At 38.5% G+C, this 17830-nt stretch overlaps 2 protein-coding genes and 1 long non-coding RNA gene across 7 annotated transcripts in view; 1 reads left to right on the top strand and 2 right to left on the bottom strand.

Moving 5' to 3' along the window:
- Positions 1–768, bottom strand: part of COLQ (collagen like tail subunit of asymmetric acetylcholinesterase) — a 43439-nt gene extending 42671 nt beyond the window's left edge. For 2 of the 4 annotated variants that reach the window (XM_064674025.1, XM_064674016.1), the window contains exon 1: positions 504–766. In XM_064674025.1, the coding sequence (XP_064530095.1) occupies positions 504–609 (106 nt within the window). In that variant the 5' untranslated portion in view covers positions 610–766. Of the gene's footprint in view, positions 1–503 lie in introns of all 4 variants that reach the window. The other 2 variants (XR_010434842.1, XM_064674005.1) reach the window with 2 other exon arrangements.
- On the top strand, positions 86–9040 carry LOC135423621 (uncharacterized). Its single transcript, XR_010434861.1, has 2 exons — positions 86–573; positions 1723–9040. It is a non-coding gene; the product is annotated as an uncharacterized LOC135423621 (long non-coding RNA).
- Positions 9041–9377: 337 nt separating this feature from the next.
- Positions 9378–17830, bottom strand: part of HACL1 (2-hydroxyacyl-CoA lyase 1) — a 23952-nt gene continuing 15499 nt past the window's right edge. For both annotated transcript variants that reach the window (XM_064673899.1, XM_064673908.1), the window contains exons 9-17: positions 16934–17069; positions 15702–15807; positions 14243–14326; positions 13853–13954; positions 12804–12958; positions 11251–11409; positions 10848–10955; positions 10071–10257; positions 9378–9663 (exon numbers count right to left, since the gene is read on the bottom strand). In XM_064673899.1, the coding sequence (XP_064529969.1) occupies positions 9631–9663; positions 10071–10257; positions 10848–10955; positions 11251–11409; positions 12804–12958; positions 13853–13954; positions 14243–14326; positions 15702–15807; positions 16934–17069 (1070 nt within the window). In that variant the 3' untranslated portion in view covers positions 9378–9630. The remainder of the gene's footprint in view (positions 9664–10070; positions 10258–10847; positions 10956–11250; positions 11410–12803; positions 12959–13852; positions 13955–14242; positions 14327–15701; positions 15808–16933; positions 17070–17830) is intronic.

The following is a 17830-nucleotide window of genomic DNA, read 5'->3' as shown; positions in this document are numbered from 1 at the left end:
GTCATAGCCAGAGCCAGATGATGTTTATTCTGATAACACCCAGCTGGACTCCAGCACCACTCATTGAGGTCAGGGCTTTATTTATAGAAGCAGATATACATTGAGATTTATTTTCTTTCCCTTGCTGTAATCTACCTGAACCAATCCAAAATAGAAAGAAACATGTAGACGTGCAAGTAATACACTAATTGGGCCAGATATATGAATTAGCACAGCACCACAGAAGCCAATGGAAAAAAAGCATTTTAGAGCGGCTCAGGATCTTGTCTATTATTTCTCATGGGGAAGGGAGGGGTTTAAAACTAGAAATTATAAAGCAAAAAGCAAAACCAGGCAAGCAACAAAATGTGGCAGAACAGGTCTGCAGTGCAAAATCCCTCCAGCAAGATCTGCAATTTGAAGTATTTATTTTTTTTCCTGTGTTCCCAATCAGTGGAAAGTGCAAGAATCAGAGTGCAGAGTGCTCCAAGCAAGGAAAAGTAATGAGACTTAAAGCAATTTACCTGCTGAAATTGAGAAGACATTGTCAGCGTACGCAGTCTGAGATAAAGCAAAGCAGAAGAGAAGCGGCAGGTAAGATCCCCAGACAAGCAGGCTGAGAACCAACATGCTGGCTGTGCTCTGGCAGATTCCAGCTCAGAGGCGCAGGGCTGCTTTGGGGCTGGCTCTCTTGCTACCCTCACTGCCTCTCTGCCTTGCCTGCTCTCTGCCTCTTCCCTCGCTATGGGATGCGTGTGTCTGTCAGTGTGTGTACGTCTCTCTCCTTCTCTCCCCCCTCCCTCCCCGTGCCTTTAGGAAGAAGGAATGCCAACCATTTCCCATTAAATCTTCTCCTTACACTAGACACAGTTATATTTAACTCCTGTGCTGGATCAGTTGCCCCTATTGTGGACATTAGCTGCTAAAACTGGGGCATGGGGGATTCTGGTTTTGCTAACAGAAGCAAAAAGGCATTTTGGATAATAATAATGATGAGCAGGAATGGGAGAAATTAAGAACTGGACTAAAAACAGCATCCTTCAGTGCAGGCAACCAGACACCGGCATCAAGATGGATAAAATCCCTGATTGATCATCTTCTACAGGTCACTAATTGCCTTAATGAGAAAGATGAGCAGCGACCTAACATCTGCTTATCCCTGATAGCTATGAGTACTGCATTCATGTACAGAGTGCAGCTCGGGGTGAGGGATGTCACAAAGGCTTCACAAACTGATAAACACATTATTATTTAAGATTTAAGTGAAAATGACAGTATCACCGGTAGTGCCAGAAATTGTAGGACTGCACAGAGTTTATTGATGGGGTGCAACAGGTGGAGGAAACAATACATGTGCATAATGGGGTGAGTGAAACACTATCGGCTCTGCGGTGAACACACTACACCGCACGGTGCGAGGAAAACAAACCTCCCACTCTCTGAAAAGCAGCAGGTGCCCTTGCTACCTGTACAAAAGTTTGGTGTTTCTGTGCCTTTTTGCAACTGACAGGGCTTTGCCAATTAATTTGCACTCTCTGAATAACTAGCAGAGAGATCCTCTGCTCTTCCTGGAATCTGACAGTGGTTTCCAGGAAAATCAGAGGTACATCCTTTACTGTGAAGAACATCATTACCCTCTCCCAGATGGAGATGGTTTTCTTTGCCCACTGTTTTTTGTTCCCCCCCAAGACAAACACAAAAATATTGTGGATTAATTACAGAATTTATTTTTTTTTTCTTTAGAGAAAAGTACTCATTAAGAGAGATGATGACATGTGTCCCTGGGCACTGACACCACTGAAGAGCAAAGTAATGTATTTCCACAATTCCGGATAAACGGTCTTGGCTGTTACTTCCAAGACACTGCAAATATTGACAAAATCTTTGTAAATGTAATGTCTAGATAGGAACAATCACATCTGCCTGATATATTTTTATCCTTAAAGGACATGCTTAATATAACCATAACCCTTTTTAAAATCTCCAGTACTGCAACATCCTGCAGCACTTTGGATAATAGAATTTCTTTTTGAACTTAATCAACTTTATTCCACTGCTTGTTACTTTTTAGTAGTTGGCTTTTTTTGGTGAAGATAGTTGTTTGGCCTCTTTCTTCTTTGACCAAGATGACCATGGATTAAGGATGTGCCTTTATTTCTCTTGGCATTCTGCATCTCAGAGGGAAAGGAATAGCTCTTGGAAAGTTCATCATGACAAGCTCTAATCACATAAGAGACCTCTTCTTCATGATGTAGCAGTAGTTCATCAGTTCGGATTTTTTTGGAGAGTTCTCAGGGCAGCAACCCAGGCCATGTCAAAGTGTTTTGTTTCCTCTAATTTTAAGGTATTGGCCTTACTGGCTGAGACTGCTGGCAAGGCTGCTAATGGTTTCATCAGGAGAAGAGCAAAGTCCGTTGGGAATAAAAAGGACAACAGCTGTGGGATTATTGCTTTTGACTTAGTCAGGTGACAGCACATCAAACTGGCACTTGCCGTGCTAACTGGCATCCATGCTGGATGGCAAGGACATACACCTGGTTACACAGCTTGTTTCTGACCTCCGTGGCATTGGTGCATGTGATAAGAGAGAATCCTGAGGAGAGGAAGTGTCATGTAGCAGAGTGAGTCTGGCATGAGAGACTTGACAAACGTGTGCTTTCCAGGCCCTGAACTATCTGCCATCTGTGAACTTGCTCAGTCAGGCAGTGCATTCCTCCAGCTACTCCCATGGGCTCACAAAGCTGATGCAAGGCTTCTGGTCCCTTCAGAGAGCTCTGCACCAGGTAGTTAAGGCCAGTTCTGTGAGATGAGAGATATGTCCTTGTCTCTAGCCTCCAAACAGCAATCAATAACAAAGGATTTTTTTCTTTCTTGTGTGTTCTCTGCTGCTACTGGTGTAGTGAAAACCTACACTAATACAACTTCATGATGCAACCACTGGGAAAGATCCCATAAACATTTGGGAATAAAAATACTTAAAATATTTTGGGAAATAATCTTAAAAAATCTTAAAATTTTAGATGAAATTATGCATTTGCTAGAAAGTGAAGTAATATATACTGCATAGCTCTTACTCTTGTCTCACCTAGAATTGCTTCTCAGAATTCAGGAGTGAATGGAAATATAAATATACGATACATATATATAAACCATAGAATGGAAATACAATGGCTTTGGTAGTAATTCTATTTTAGATCACATTAGCTGAAGAAAGAAACACAGCAAAGTTTTCACAATGCAGTTTCTGAGTCTTATAAGATACCCCCATGGCCTAAGTGAGAACACGAGGTTTTGAGAACTTCACTTAAAAAAATATTTTCCATGGTGAAAACCCCAGAACGCCAAATCTCACCTGCAGGTTAGTGTTCAAAGATAAAGACCCCACAGTTTTATCATGGGGTATCAACTGCAGTTTATAAAGAAATCCCAATTTGGGTAGATGCCATAGCAATTAAAAATGTCAAAAGCCAACAAAAACACACGAAGGCACAGTTTACCTGCTCAAGTAGCAGGTGCTTGACCTTTTCAGTCCAGACTTGAGCACTTTGAAGTGGGTGAAAGAATCTGCTGATGACCCTAACATGTAAATAGAATATATCAACCTTTCTTTACACAGGAATTAATGAATACTTGTTAAAAAGAGGGCTTCTTGCCAGCCCTATCCCCTTTCGGTTGGCAGGTACTATACCAACAAGCGAAGGTAAAATGAATATAGTTAAAATATCATCGAATTCTTGTATGAACAAGTTCTAGTTAGAAGGACAAAAATAATAATAATAGAATAGTTTGGGTCATCTAGTCCAACCCCCTGCAATAAGCTGGGACATTTCAATGAGACCGGGTTGCTCAGAGTCCCGTTCAACCTGATCTTGAATGTTTCCAGGGATCGAGTATCCACCACTTCTCTGGGCAAACTGTTCCAGTGTCTCACCATCCTCATTGTAAAATTTTTTTTCCTTGTATCTAGTCTAAATCAATCCTCTTTTAGTTTAAAACCATTGCCCCTTGTTCTATCAAAATGGTCAATATATAATTGAGACTTTCTAGTCCAAAAGTCTGAAAGCTCTTTTGCTGAGTGGGGCAACGTTAATGCAATATTACAATAACAGCTCATGTCTGCAAAGTAGTACAGAAGAATTCTGTTCATTAAATTACTATGGAAGATGGAAAAGAGATTATTTGTAATTATGGTTTCCTTGTTAGATAGTTATTTAGCAATAATTGCTTTTCACAATAAAAATACCTGTTCAATTTTGCACACCTGAATCAGTTACACCCAGAATTTGGATTTAATACTATGACAATACAGCTAAAGTTACCTTGGAAGATGGTATTATGTGAAGTACAAGGGTAGCTGCTGAAGTAAAAAAGATAATAAGTGCAGAAAAAGAATGAATGGCTTCATAATTTCCTTGATGGTGTATTTAAATTTAATTCAAAAGCCCACATAGGAACAGATGCAGTAACTGTGCAATGAAGTAAATTCAACCACATAATGAAGTTCTGTGTTACTCCACAGCTCCACTCATGCCAGTCACCCAGCTGGCTACCAGGACACAGGCAGGTGGCCAGTCAAAGGCAAGCCAGGACTAGTCAGCCTTCAGAAAGCCACCCACTGGATGACCAGGGTGAAGGAGGACATTGAAGGCAGGACACTGATGCCTTGCAACACCTTTTCACAAATTAGCCCCTTAATGGATTTTATGCATTGCACAACAAGTAGTGGCCTTCTGGCCTCCTCTTTTCTCTATACTCTGCGTCTGCAGAAACACAAAACTGGCTGGGGAAGCCAGTGATTTTACTCCCATGAGTAATCTGCATGCATAGATTTCTTTTTCTATTGATGAGTACAGGACAAAAGAGTGAAGGACACGAATAAATGTTATGGGATAATTCAAAATGACTTCCACCAAAGCTATCAGAACCCCACTGTGGCCTTATAACGTAGGAGGCCACAACGAAGTAGAACAATTTAAAACCAATAATTCAGCAGCTGAACTTTATACCAGTACTCTTCTTAGCCTTTCCCATTTCATCTCTCTATTAGACCTCGCCTTTCAAACCGCAGGTTATTTAGCATTTGCTGAGGGGTTGTATGAAGCTTTGTACAATGGCAGGGCTCCATCCACAGCTGAAATATGTCCAGATATGTAACGTGGGAGACATGCAGAAAGCCTGTGCTTCCTTTCAATGCACGCACGTGCTGTAAAAATCTATACACACAAGAATCCCATGGCCTTGCTAAATGCGTTGATCAAATGTGCAGAAAGTTTGATGGCTCCTCAAGATGCTCAGGTACTCCATGGTTATTTGGTGCATATAGAGTACACCAAACACGCTCTCATTGTGCTGGACCTCCATGCAGATCAGATGATGCTTCTTGAATGAGATGCACTCATCATACATGCTCATGCATTTGCACAGACAAGAGATATGTCCAGGATTGCCAGGTTTGGGAAATCCTGGACGAACATGCAAAATATCAAAATTATTCACAGAAAAATGTCCCATAGGAAAAAGATGATCATAGAAATCCTGTGGACAATGGCCTTGACAACTGGAGTCCTGGCCAACTGAAATCTGCAGTTATTAGTGTGGGCGTAGATAAATAGTCTTCAACATCCTACAGTGGTGAATCACAAACAAGTTACAGCTATAACCCAGTCTGTTCTTGGTATTTACATCTAGGCTAGGTAGAAGGAGTGTTATTTTTTTAATCTTATTTTTACTTGGATTGTCTATGGCTGTTATTTACTTCTATTAGCAAAGGTCTGCAGAATTCCCTGCTTGCACTGGTATCACTGCAGTGCTGCTGGAGTTGCAGAACAGAGGAGTATCTGGCAGTAATTGGCTTTCACTAATTTAAGTGATTTATCATCTAGCTTGCCAAAGAGTCAAATCAACTAGACACCACAATCTTCTTTTTTATCTGTCAATATTTTTGAAGGAAAAAAAATTGACATTACTGTTTTAACGCTGACACTGTTCTCAGGACTCCTCATTCCAGAAAGCTGCATACTTTCATACTGCACTGCAGCCCATTACACCAGTAAGATGCAAACAAGCATGGACCCAAACATCAGTGCACAAGCACATAGGAGAATGTCCCTTATAAAAGGCACAGCACTCTCCTGTAGAGGATCTCTATCAGATGAGTGGTCAGAGCACCACTAATTCAGGAAAAGACTGATTAGTGTAACCTCAGGTGTGCAAGTGAAATTAATGAAGCAGCTCCTGAAATGAAGTATGTGCATAGTTGCCTTGCCAAATCAGGGCCTGAAAAAGCTTCATATACCTTGTCTTCAAAATAGTATGATGCCTCATTTTCCCATCCCTGTTTACCTCTCTTCTCCTGGATACCTCTAGGCACTAAATATTTCGGGATCCTCTGCCTTGCAGAATGCAAAGCCAGGAGCAGAGCTGCTGAATCCACTTGGGGAGCAGTAGTAGATAAACACTCATGGGCTTATCCAAAGGCCTGACAAAAGAATCAACATTAAAAAGCTGGAGATAGGCAAAGAAATAGATCACAGAAGAACAGAAGAAAGTAGCAATATGTTGCCAAATTTGCTTGCTGGTTTTATTTCTTTTTTTTAAGCAAGTGGACAGCCACAAGTGCTGACCATGACACTACAGCAAGCAGAACTCAGTGGGACTTCTCTGGCACTGTAGCTGTTGGACAATCCACATCCACCTTTTAAAACTGCCCTGTTTTTGTAAGCTGATGACAAATTTCCTGCTGATTTCAAGACATGCTGTTTCAGGCTAGAGGTGGAGAGGCTTTGTCTTTTTACAGTGCTTCAAGTTTGGAAGGCCAGGGCACACTGTTACTGTGGCAGCTGTAGAAAATGGCTGGGCACTGCACATTGCCCGGTAATTCTGGGATGCCAGGGTTGTCATCTTCCAAACACAGGATAATTGAACCTAATCAAACCAGACAAGTGCATTTTCCCAGCACCCTTTGCAGAATCAGGGAACTGTAATTAAGGCTGCATTAGCATTTCCATTATAAAGTCCTACTTTTGAAGTTTCAATCATTTGTATTTAAGACATCCTTATCAAATGGCAATTTGGCATGATTTGGCACACAGGGATGAAAACTTTGAGAAAAAACAGATTTTACACTAAAACCAGTAATAAGATCTCACTGATTTCAACTAAGTAGAACGAGGTCCAGCATTAGCTGCTTAGGTATGGTAACTTTAAATCTCTGGTAGGGCTGAAATATTAATTTTACCTAACATAATTTTTACTTATTTTCTGAGCACCTGAATGATATCCCTGTTTTTGCAGAGCAGGCACAAAGTTCATGGCCTGGCTAAGGAGGCTTTCATACCTAAATCCCAGCTGCCATGTCTCCTTACTCTAAGAAGAATGCATTGCTTTGGCTGGAACCTGAGGTGTGCCTGCAAGTCCACCAGTACTGGTATCAGCACCTCCCACCACCAAGGCTTATAAAATGCCATACATGCATATGATCTTAATGATCATGCAAAGGAGACAGAAAACAAGTTTTTCAAACACTTGAGCAAGTGTAATTTTTTTTTTTAATATATATTTTTAATATGCTGATTTCATTAAAGAGGGACTTGTATTCAGACATTGTGAAGCTCTAGCTTGGATGACTGCCTGAGTGTATGTCGACGCTTTTTATTCATTTTCAAGTATAAAACAAGAATTTATCCATTTGCTTATCCAACGCAAATTATCTCCCCTGTGATCAGTTCCAGCCTTAATTCTTACAGACTCTTTACATCATCATAATAGATTGTGTTTAATCACTGCAACATATCAAAATCCATTTGAGAGACAAAACAAAGAATTAAAACAAATCAGTGACAAGATCCAACATCGTTCCACATTCCTTGCAGAGTACTCTAGAGAACGCAGCAACTCTGCATCTCAGCAGCCTTACATTTGTGAGTTATATCCACTCTAGGATTTTATCCTTTTGCACTTTTTTGCCCTTCCTAAGGATATTACCTTTCTTGACTCAAGCATTCATAGTGCCACGTGGCTGTTCCCAATTCCCACACACGTAACAGGCAGTGGTGCCTCTGGTCAGACCATGGTACTCTTGCTCATGTCAGATATTAGCTTCCTGGATTAGTGTGCAGAGATGTTCCTGCCTAACAGTAACCCATGGCCTCGTGGCAGTCCCAGACTGAAGTGCAAAAACCAACAAGTCAAGCTTTGCAACAAACTTATATGGAGGCCATGATCCCCTGCCAGCACAGTCCTCTTCTTCCTTGGTCATCCAAGTGCCTTCCACTAGTTAACTAACACTTATTGTCAATGGAATAACAGAAAACAAGGCAATCAAAACCCAAATCAGAGACAGAATTTTCCCTTTTGCAAATGTAACAACGAAGAGTCTCCCAGTGCATTTAAGAACGGTGTATATATAAGTGCTTAGTACTCCTGAATAGCAGTTGCTGTAGACCATGACAGAGGCATAGAGAAAGAATTACTTCACTTTTAAAGTCTGAGCTCTGAGTCTGATTGTCAGATGCAAAACCAGATGAAAACACAGTAGACAGAACCACAGGTAGGCCAATTATCTGCTTTAAATTAATGTCTCAGTAAATTACACTGTGATGCCTCTGCATCACAGTCAGTGTAAGACGGACACTGGATTTTTATACAGTGAGAAAATTATATGAAGAACCTTCATTGCATAATTAGCCAGCTGTAGCATGAACACTGGTGGTTGCTTTGTGATGCCAGCAAAAACAAACATTATGATTCAGTCTAACACTTTTCTGGCGTTGTTGCTCTGGTGAGGGATTTTTTTAAATTTTGTTTTGGTTTGAGACTTTTTTGGTGGTTTTTTGTTGTTGTTTTGATGGTGGTGGTAATGTTTTTTGTTTAAATACTTCTAGTTATAAAGACTTATAATCTATTAATCCTGGAAATCTCACTAATAAATACAGCCAGCTTTTCAACCTACAGGGATGATGGTGTCTGTGTGAAGAGCAAAGCTTCAAACAAAAATCTAAGATGTTATTTTCCAACAAGCACCGTAAGTCTCAGTTAACAAAACCAAATTCAGTAGACAGAAGTTTAGCCCTTGAGTAAGTCTGGATTTTTTAATACACTACTTCTACATTTAATAGAAGCTGAAAAAGCATCTGTAAAATTAGGAAGCTAATATCAGTGCAATGAGTTTTGACACATAATGAGAGCAAGCAAGACTTTTGCATAAGAAGATGCTTTGTTTTGGTCCTTAGAGGACAAAGTCTCTAACAAGTATCATGTTGGTGGTTGGTTAAAAATGAAGCTACTATAGCTGCAAACTGTCAAAGACTTCCATGTTTCAGTCAGCATAAAACCCTCAGCTTATTCTGTTCATCCAGAACATCCAACATTTTAATTCAAAAATGATGGGTATTACTGAGTAAAAGAAAAACTACGTAATTTTATTATCAGTGTTCCTGTACAATCTGCCAGAAGGCCTGTTATACATTCATATGTGTCTTTCTCATTATACAATTAGCTCATTTTAGCATTTAAAGATTCCTCTAATAGCAGTTCTAAATCCCACTTCGTTCCAATGCCTATGTAAAATACAGTTGTATCAGTTCCACTTCCAGAAACCAATTCAGTTTAGTTTAACATATTGTCTTGCACCATCATCATCTTTCTCTTCTACTACAGGTTAGAACGAGTCAGCCAGGGAAATTCCTGGAAGAAAAAAACAAACCAACACAGAATAAAAACCATAGTGGACAAGGAGTAAGAGGAACAGTTAACTACCGGATGGAAAGCACAGGATATAAAGATTGCTCAAAAATGTTTCCTCTCATTTTGTCAAGAATGAAAAGAAATAACCTTAAATTCTGGAAACAGTCATGAAGAACACCATGCACTAAAAACAGCCAGTGGGGGAAAAAAACCCAAACAAGCAAGTAACAAGGAAAGCAGATGGCACAGTGTAAAAGGACCCATTCTCCCTTCTCCCAAATCTAAACACAATATTTCTGCCTTGCAACTATCTCTGCCTTCTCTGTGGTTTAAGTGATACTTCCCAAAGTTTTCAGAAACTCATCAACATGAAGTTTGCAAAAAACCAAAGGAAAACATACAGATACCTGTTTCTTTCTCTCAGATTGCGGATCAATCATTACATTTATAAGAGAAGGTGTTTGCTTGTCAGTCACGCTTGCTTTCAGAGCATTCCGCAGTTCTTCTGGTGTTTTAACAAAGTATCCTTTACCTCCAAAGGCAGACATAATTTCTTCATAGTGTGAATTTGGCAGGAGGGAAACAGGAGGTACACTGTAACAAAATGGAAAACCTGATTAATGGCAGGGACTGCCAACAGACCAATTTAATTACTTCAGCACCAATTTTAAAGTGCAAGATGTTTGTGCTGGCCTGTTGAATTCTTCTGGGCTGGAAGAACTATGGTTCCTATATCACTTAAGGGTATGTTCATAGGGTACCATGCTCATTTTCACCTTCTGGAGACATTCCAAAGCTTTAACCAAGTTCTCTTTGTACAGAGATCTCAGCTCCAGAAGCAGAAGTTCAGTGTACACTTAGAACTCAGGTCATTTTGGAGATTATTGTGATTTTGAATGTTAGCCCACTACGAACTCTCTATTGTGTGACCTGAACTGCTGCAGGAACCTGAGACAACTAATAGAGAATCATCTCTCTGCTGCACTGTTGTGCAAATAACAGTCTGGAATTCGGTTGGCTGCTTGCTTTTGGTAACTGGTTCTTACTTATATGAACTTAGCCCAGGACTAAATTCACTTTGTAAAAGTAATTTCAATCTGGATTACAAAGCATTAGCAATGAAGAGAATGACCATTTTGGTCACTTCTTTCGTAATTAACAGGACATACTTTGAAGATGCTTACCATGTAGCAGGATTGCCCAACTTTAACATCTCCTTCCAGGAATTTGCATCCAAACCAGTGTAAATCCCATTGTTGTTTACTATGATAATCAGGATTGGCAAATTGTACCTACAAAAAGACATATTTGGAAGAATTCTGAAATACTTGCCCCTTTCTGTAAGATGTTGGGAGTGTTAATTTTCTTTAAATTAAAAAAAAAAATCACTTTCACCTGAAAAATGATCTAATCATCACTGGTAGAGCACTATGTCATAACAACATAAAAAACGACCATTTGTATTTTTTGGCCTGTTTTCATGTGCTTTATGGGCACCCCATCTAAAAGCCTCATCCTTGGCTTTGAGTTTTGAAGTGATCCTGGCAATACATGAAGAGTTTCTTCTTGAGCAAAAAAACCAGTTACCTGCAAATAGTCTCCACCTCCATCCCAGAAAATCCGAAAGCACTATCTCCTTCTATGCAGACGACTTGTTTTCCAGGCGCTCGGTCTTTGGCTACCATTGCAGCTGCTATAGCAAAACCCAGCCCCACTCCCATAGTTCCAAAAGTACCTGCATCAAGCCTAAAGGGGAGAATACAGAATTACTATCCATTTATTTCTACTCAGTCTCTTCAATTAATCCATGGTGAATTACCTTTACTTTTAATACTTTGCCATACACTATTCAAATATTGTTTCATAAATAATTGGTATATGGAGATACCAGATGTACAGATTATTATATTCAACCAATCATTTGATAAGACAGCAAATGTTTAAAGTGATATAAATACAATGGAACTCTAATTAAAATTCAGAACTCTTGTACACTAGTTGTACTACAATAAAGACCTATCCTCATATGCTTTTAGCTTGCATAGTAACAATATTTCAAAAACATTCAATTACTGTAGAGACAGACAGACAACATATTTCTATATTTAATTCCTTGAAAATATACCTACAAGCCATCTGAAAGCCATTGAATAAATACTGCTGTTCAAATTTTAGTCTTCTGTTCAACCAATTTGAAATCAAATTGAAAGCTATAATTAAGTTAGATCATTTCAGTCAGAAGCACATAATGGATACGAAAGTACATAAAGAACTAGATTATTCTAGGGTTAACTTTTCAAATTTGCTTTCAGATATGTGCAATGTAATCTGAAGAGACAACCATTAACATTACTGTGTCCTTACTTTAAATGAGGGGGAAAAAGATGCAAACTATTCCCCCAACTCTACTGGGTGGCTTTTCTTTGGCTGTTGGTTGTCTTTTGTTAACAAGGCATTTTGGTTTACGAAGTATTTAGGTTTATTTAGGACTTCAGCGCTACTTTTGCAAGCAGGCATAAGCTTCACAGATGAGAAATTTCACATCACTAGATAAAATTCACTTTTTCCCCCTGTTCAAAAAACAGCACTTAGTTCCTACTTATGTTAAAAGAGGCTACACACAATGATTAAAGTGACACGTCCAAATATGAGTACCTACATTTTAGGCATGGAGGTTTACATGAAAGTATGTCCAACATATAATCCAATTTTCAAGTTTTCCCTATTTTGAAGTGTTTCAAAGAAAAACTCTTCATATGAATTCTTTCCAACATGAGAATTCCAACGATTGTTTTTATTTTTAATCAAAATTTACCACAGACTCTGAGCACAGAAAAAAAACATCTAGGTCAGGGAATACAACATGATGCTACTCACTCACTTTCCACAAAAGAGTGAGCAACCAACACCATTCTGCTGCAGAGCATGCAGAGAAATGTTAAAATCTATGACAGAACATCAGTATATAGGTGGAAAACTTTCCTTAACCCCTTTCCCAACACGCTAAACTTCGATTTTTTTTATTTAGAACCTTTAAAAAGAATTACAAAAATTCTGAACCATCATACTTCTCAGCTAAATGAAAATATTTATACACAGATCTAGCCTGTTGAGTCAGCACAACACAAAAGATACCACACCTTTGACGGGGATAGTAATTTGGAAGCATAGTCCGTCCAATGTCCATGGTATTTGCTCCCTCACTTACTAAAATGCAGTCCTTGGGTATCATTTCTCTGATGTGATGAAAGACTGTATAATAATTCATAGGCAGGGATTTCTGTAATGCTAATCCCTTAAAAATAAAGAGATATTAGTAACTCTCATGGATAGAATTTATAATAAGGTGCAGAACTGAGACATGCAAATAATAACAACGGAAATAAGAATGCACTCTGCTAGTTAAGGATGAAATATTTGGTTTTCCATGCACTACATCAAGGTTGCTCCTTCTGTATCTATCCTAGTGACGCAACATATTTATCAGAGGCTCAACCAGCTTAGCAACCCTTCCGTGGCTTATCATTAACAGAAGCTATTACAGCTCAGTTTAACCTGAGAGGCATGTGACATTTTTCTGCACGCAGGTTTGACTACTGACAACCCTAAGCGAGCTGTCATCTGTGTGCTGGGAGGCGGTTTAAAAGAGTGATCTGCTAGAACGAATTTTAGATCCCAGTCTTGGAAACATGCATCTGAAGTTGCAGAATACGAGCTGCATAAAACTAGGCATATACCAAACACCTGTGGTCTCTTGGTCTTAATAGCTACTTGTTTTTAGCACAGATTAGACTTAGACCAGCATGTCTAAGATGCACCTTCACATAAACTAGCTCCCACTTGGAGTACTTGGATGTACCTGTAGTATCTGTCTACTGCTTAGAAGTCACTGCCCGTAATGCAGCAGCTCTCGCTGTGGTCTTCTACTACTGGCTTTAAGAGCCCAATCCCAAAGTTCCATGACTTCCACACAGTTTGAATTTATACAAAATAATAGAATATTTAACCCATAATATTTAACTTACAGTTCATAAGCCTGAGAAGAGTAAGCCTGTACCAGAATGATATAAATTTTCAAAGTCTGCATGACATGACTGAGAAGTAATTGAGGAGGTTGGATATAGACCAGGGACAAAACTGACAATGTATCGGTACCTGTTAAAGTGGGAAATCTTCTCTTTAATACTACCTTTGATCTTTCCTCATTGTTCTTTATTTTCACTCTTAGCCTCTTCCACCACTCTGAATTAGAAGGATATTTGAATGATCTTTTGCTGAATTCTTCTAAGAGCTGGAACAATATTAAAATATTGCAAAGATGTCTTTCAACATATTTAAAAAAACAACACAAGCATCAAGAATAACGTTACCAAGAAAGATCCCAGCACAATCACTGGAGCACTAATCAGAATCTTTAGCGTATTATTTGAGAATAGACTGGAGGCACAGCATGAGTATATTGCCTAAAAAATGGTTTTCCTTAATCAGCTGGGGTTTTTTTTCTTTTAACTGGCAACCTACTTTATATGGATCAGAGGAAATTAAAGTCAAAACAGGAGGACACAGGACATTACGTTACCTGCTTAGTCACGGCGTTTATGTCACCTAATAAAATTGCAGCTGGCTTTACATTATTCCCCAGCTCTTCTGCACAAATATCAATCTATATTTCAAAAAGAAAGACCACCATTAACTCGAGGACATTAAAGAGATTTGGTTTTTTTCAGTTCAAGTAAGGAACACTGTCTAACACACATACATGTCTAACGTCCTTATACCTTGTTTTGGCTGCCTTTCCCTTAAATTACATCAGGAAATCCTTTATTCAAAGTAAAACCCTATGGTACATACCCATTTTAATAAAAGTTCATATATATCCTTAAAATTGACTGCTTGCATCTTTCAAGCTCTTGCAGACACTACAGAACTTTATTAGAACATTAAGAAGAAGAAGGTGGTGATTTTAATGATAATTATTTGAGAACTAAAAATCTAGGCTTAGGTATACCCTTAAAGTCTAAATAAAGCAGTAATTTTCTTTCTGAGAAAATTGTGTGAATGTTACTTGACAGTAAAAATTTAGCTAGCATGAAGAAACTGAAAAGTAAGTCGCAACTACCGAAGCAACTTCTCCACTTGCCTTATTGGTGATGCATGAAACCTCTGAGGTTACATGGACAGTTAACTTATGACCAGGTCACACAGACTATGAACTGACAGTACTTTAATACTAATCTTCGACAGTGAAAAAAAGATTTTCTTTACAGTCTTTAGAAAAATTTGTAAAACTAATATTTGTAAAAATAAGATGTATATTTGTAAAAATTTAGCTTAAAAATTTATGCTATTGCTCTAGAAAAGATGCAAAGTTTGGAACTTGAGATCATGTTCCAGATCAGTGTAAGCAGGCCAGCCAGCACACCAAATCAACCACTCCTATTTCATCACAGACTCTTAGGGAGATTTTAAGGACATAAACAATTTAAAGACTTGTTTTTCTAAGAGCTGGCAGATTGTCAAATATATTAATTAGTTAAATAGCCTTTCTGCCTCTTTTCTTATTAACATTTCAGAGTTACTGACCTCTTATACTATGACTGACTTGGGATCTGAAAGCAATTCTATTTCAAAAAAATTCAGATAAGAGAGCATCAAACAGTATGAGAGATTTCACAATTTCAAAGACAGTTCGCTTTCAATCATGGAAATTCCAATGCTCCAAAGACCATGAAAGTATCACGACTCTAATCCTGCATTAGTCAACTACATAGAAGTGTCTCCCCTCCTCATTACAGCAGCACCAAGCTCTTGACAGCAGGAACAATGCTGTAACCATTCTTAGAAAAAAGTAAGGAAGTAACAAAAATTATTAAAGAAATCATAAGTATTTCTGGAGAGTTATCATTAACTATATGCACTGTCCGTAGGGCAGTATTTGCCACATGAAATACACTACCAAAATAATTTACAATAATTGTTCTAGGCAATGCTAGGCAATGTTCAGACTTGCTTTAAGTGAAAATAATTTTCCTGCTTACCTGAATAACCTTTACATCCTGTCGAAACCTTGGTGGAAGACCAAAATGCAAAATCCAATTCAATCTTGCACCAAACAAGATGATTACATCAGCATGCTGTAATGCCCTAATAAAGGGAAATGAAAGGATTAGAAAACAAGGAATTATTATTACATTCAATAGTCTTTACACAGTTAGAAGCAATCCTAATCACCACAGCAAACCCAGGATACACATAAAATCCTTCCAACCTCTAGGATGCTTGCTTAGCTCCAAAACCCTGTATCCTTTTACCCAGCCAACACCAAGCCATTCTTGAGTTTATTAAGAAGAAAATTGATTACTATTTTCCTAATATGCTGTGTTTAGGAAAGGAATCACTGCATTAGGAGACTAACAAGATGTTATAATGATGCTGAGGTTAAAGCAAAACACTCGCTATTGTGACACTGCCAACAGCGGGTACCAAAATTAAGATTTGGGGACCTCTCAGTTTAGTCACCTGTTAATTTACCTTTCAGATGGGTAGACAGCATTTCCTATACTTTTTTATTCTCCATTTTTTTTAACAGCACACTTAACAGTGATAAAGCTAAGATGCTCAGCAATGGACAATATTTTAGTCTCAGAGTATATAAATGCTCCATCTGCAAGCTGATTCTGTGCATATTCATACATAGTGGGGTTCTTACAGTCCATTCACATTAATTTTGCCAAAAGCCAAAAAAAGCTCTTACAAATGACTTTAAACATAGTCGTTCAGTGTAGTTTGAAATACCTTACTTTTCTGTACAAATAAAGTGCAATTTACTGATAGTGTATTGCAAATACCACAGAGAGACAGCAGATGGCCAAACTTCAACAGCAACGTGTGCATCTCAAGCTTCTGTTTACAGCGTTAAAATAAAGAGCCAGTAGTTTGTATAGTGCCTGTTTAAAATAAACTGTTTGCCAGTTCCATTTTATGTTACAAAACACATACTAGCTACATTCATCTATCTACTTGCCATAGTTTTCAGAGTTACAGAACATTAGCTTTAATATAAAGTATCTTCCTGGTCAGCATTCTAAAGTGATCCACCTAAACATGTTGTCCCTTTCCAAGTAAGATCTTCAGTGCTCTACAATGAGGTGCAAAACGTGGTTGAAAAATTTTTTGCTGTATGCATTTTGTCTTCCCTGGCATCTGTAGACCACCAAAATTCCTAGCTGTTTCTCAGATGTTAGGATGAGAAGCCTTGCTTTATATTTACATGGATCTTGCTGCAGCTACACAATTTGGATGGTTATCAGGAACTACTCCTTTTGCCATTGGCGTAGGCAAAAAAGGCAGTCCACAAAGGTCCACCAACTTTCTGATGTTGTTTTCAGCATGTGAATAAGCAGCACCTGAATGAAATGAAAGAGACTGCTTAATACTACAGAAACCAACTGCATTCTCTTGAACTTCAATTAACCTGATTACATTATTGGCAGAAAGAGTACTGTTTTCCATTATGAAAGCTGCCTGTCATTTTTCATTCTGAAGAACTCAAAACCTAACATTCAAACCCATAGATATTGGGGTTTAAAATGTCACATATTTTTGTCAAAAGGGTTTTTTATTTGTTTTTTTTTTTTTTAAGACTTCAGCTGAACTATTTACTTATTTCTCTGTTAGGAGATTTTGTTTATCTAGAATGACAATTTTTAGTAGGTAAAGTTTGGTATTACGGGGCAGAGGCTTCTGCAGCAGCAACAAGCAATGGCCTTTGTGTTGTCATGTCATTTCTTGCTTGCCCCCTGCATGCTCCATTGTGTGGATTGTACTATGCTCCACAGAAATCTGCCCAAAGAGGCCTACTACAAGCCTCTAATGAAAAGAGAGAAGCCAAAAGAAGGCCTTGAAAAAGGTTTGTGTTCGTGCACACATTCAATGTGATGCTACCTTCAGTACATGGCTGCTGTATCAAGCTTGCCCAGGCCCTAGAATAACTGACTGGTCCTTGCGCAGTGACTTAAGTCTGTGAGTCTTAAATCCTGAAGAATAAACTTTTGTATGTATTTCAAAAATTCTGCTAACAACAATATATAGCACAAAATCCAGATACATTTGTTGAGTAGATTCTCAGTTGCTGACGGCAACAAAACACAGATCTATGTATTTCTGA

This window comes from Pseudopipra pipra, chromosome 1 (assembly GCF_036250125.1).
Source record: "Pseudopipra pipra isolate bDixPip1 chromosome 1, bDixPip1.hap1, whole genome shotgun sequence".
Taxonomy (NCBI): Eukaryota; Metazoa; Chordata; class Aves; order Passeriformes; family Pipridae; genus Pseudopipra; species Pseudopipra pipra.
This window is presented reverse-complemented; position numbering and strand designations above follow the sequence as displayed.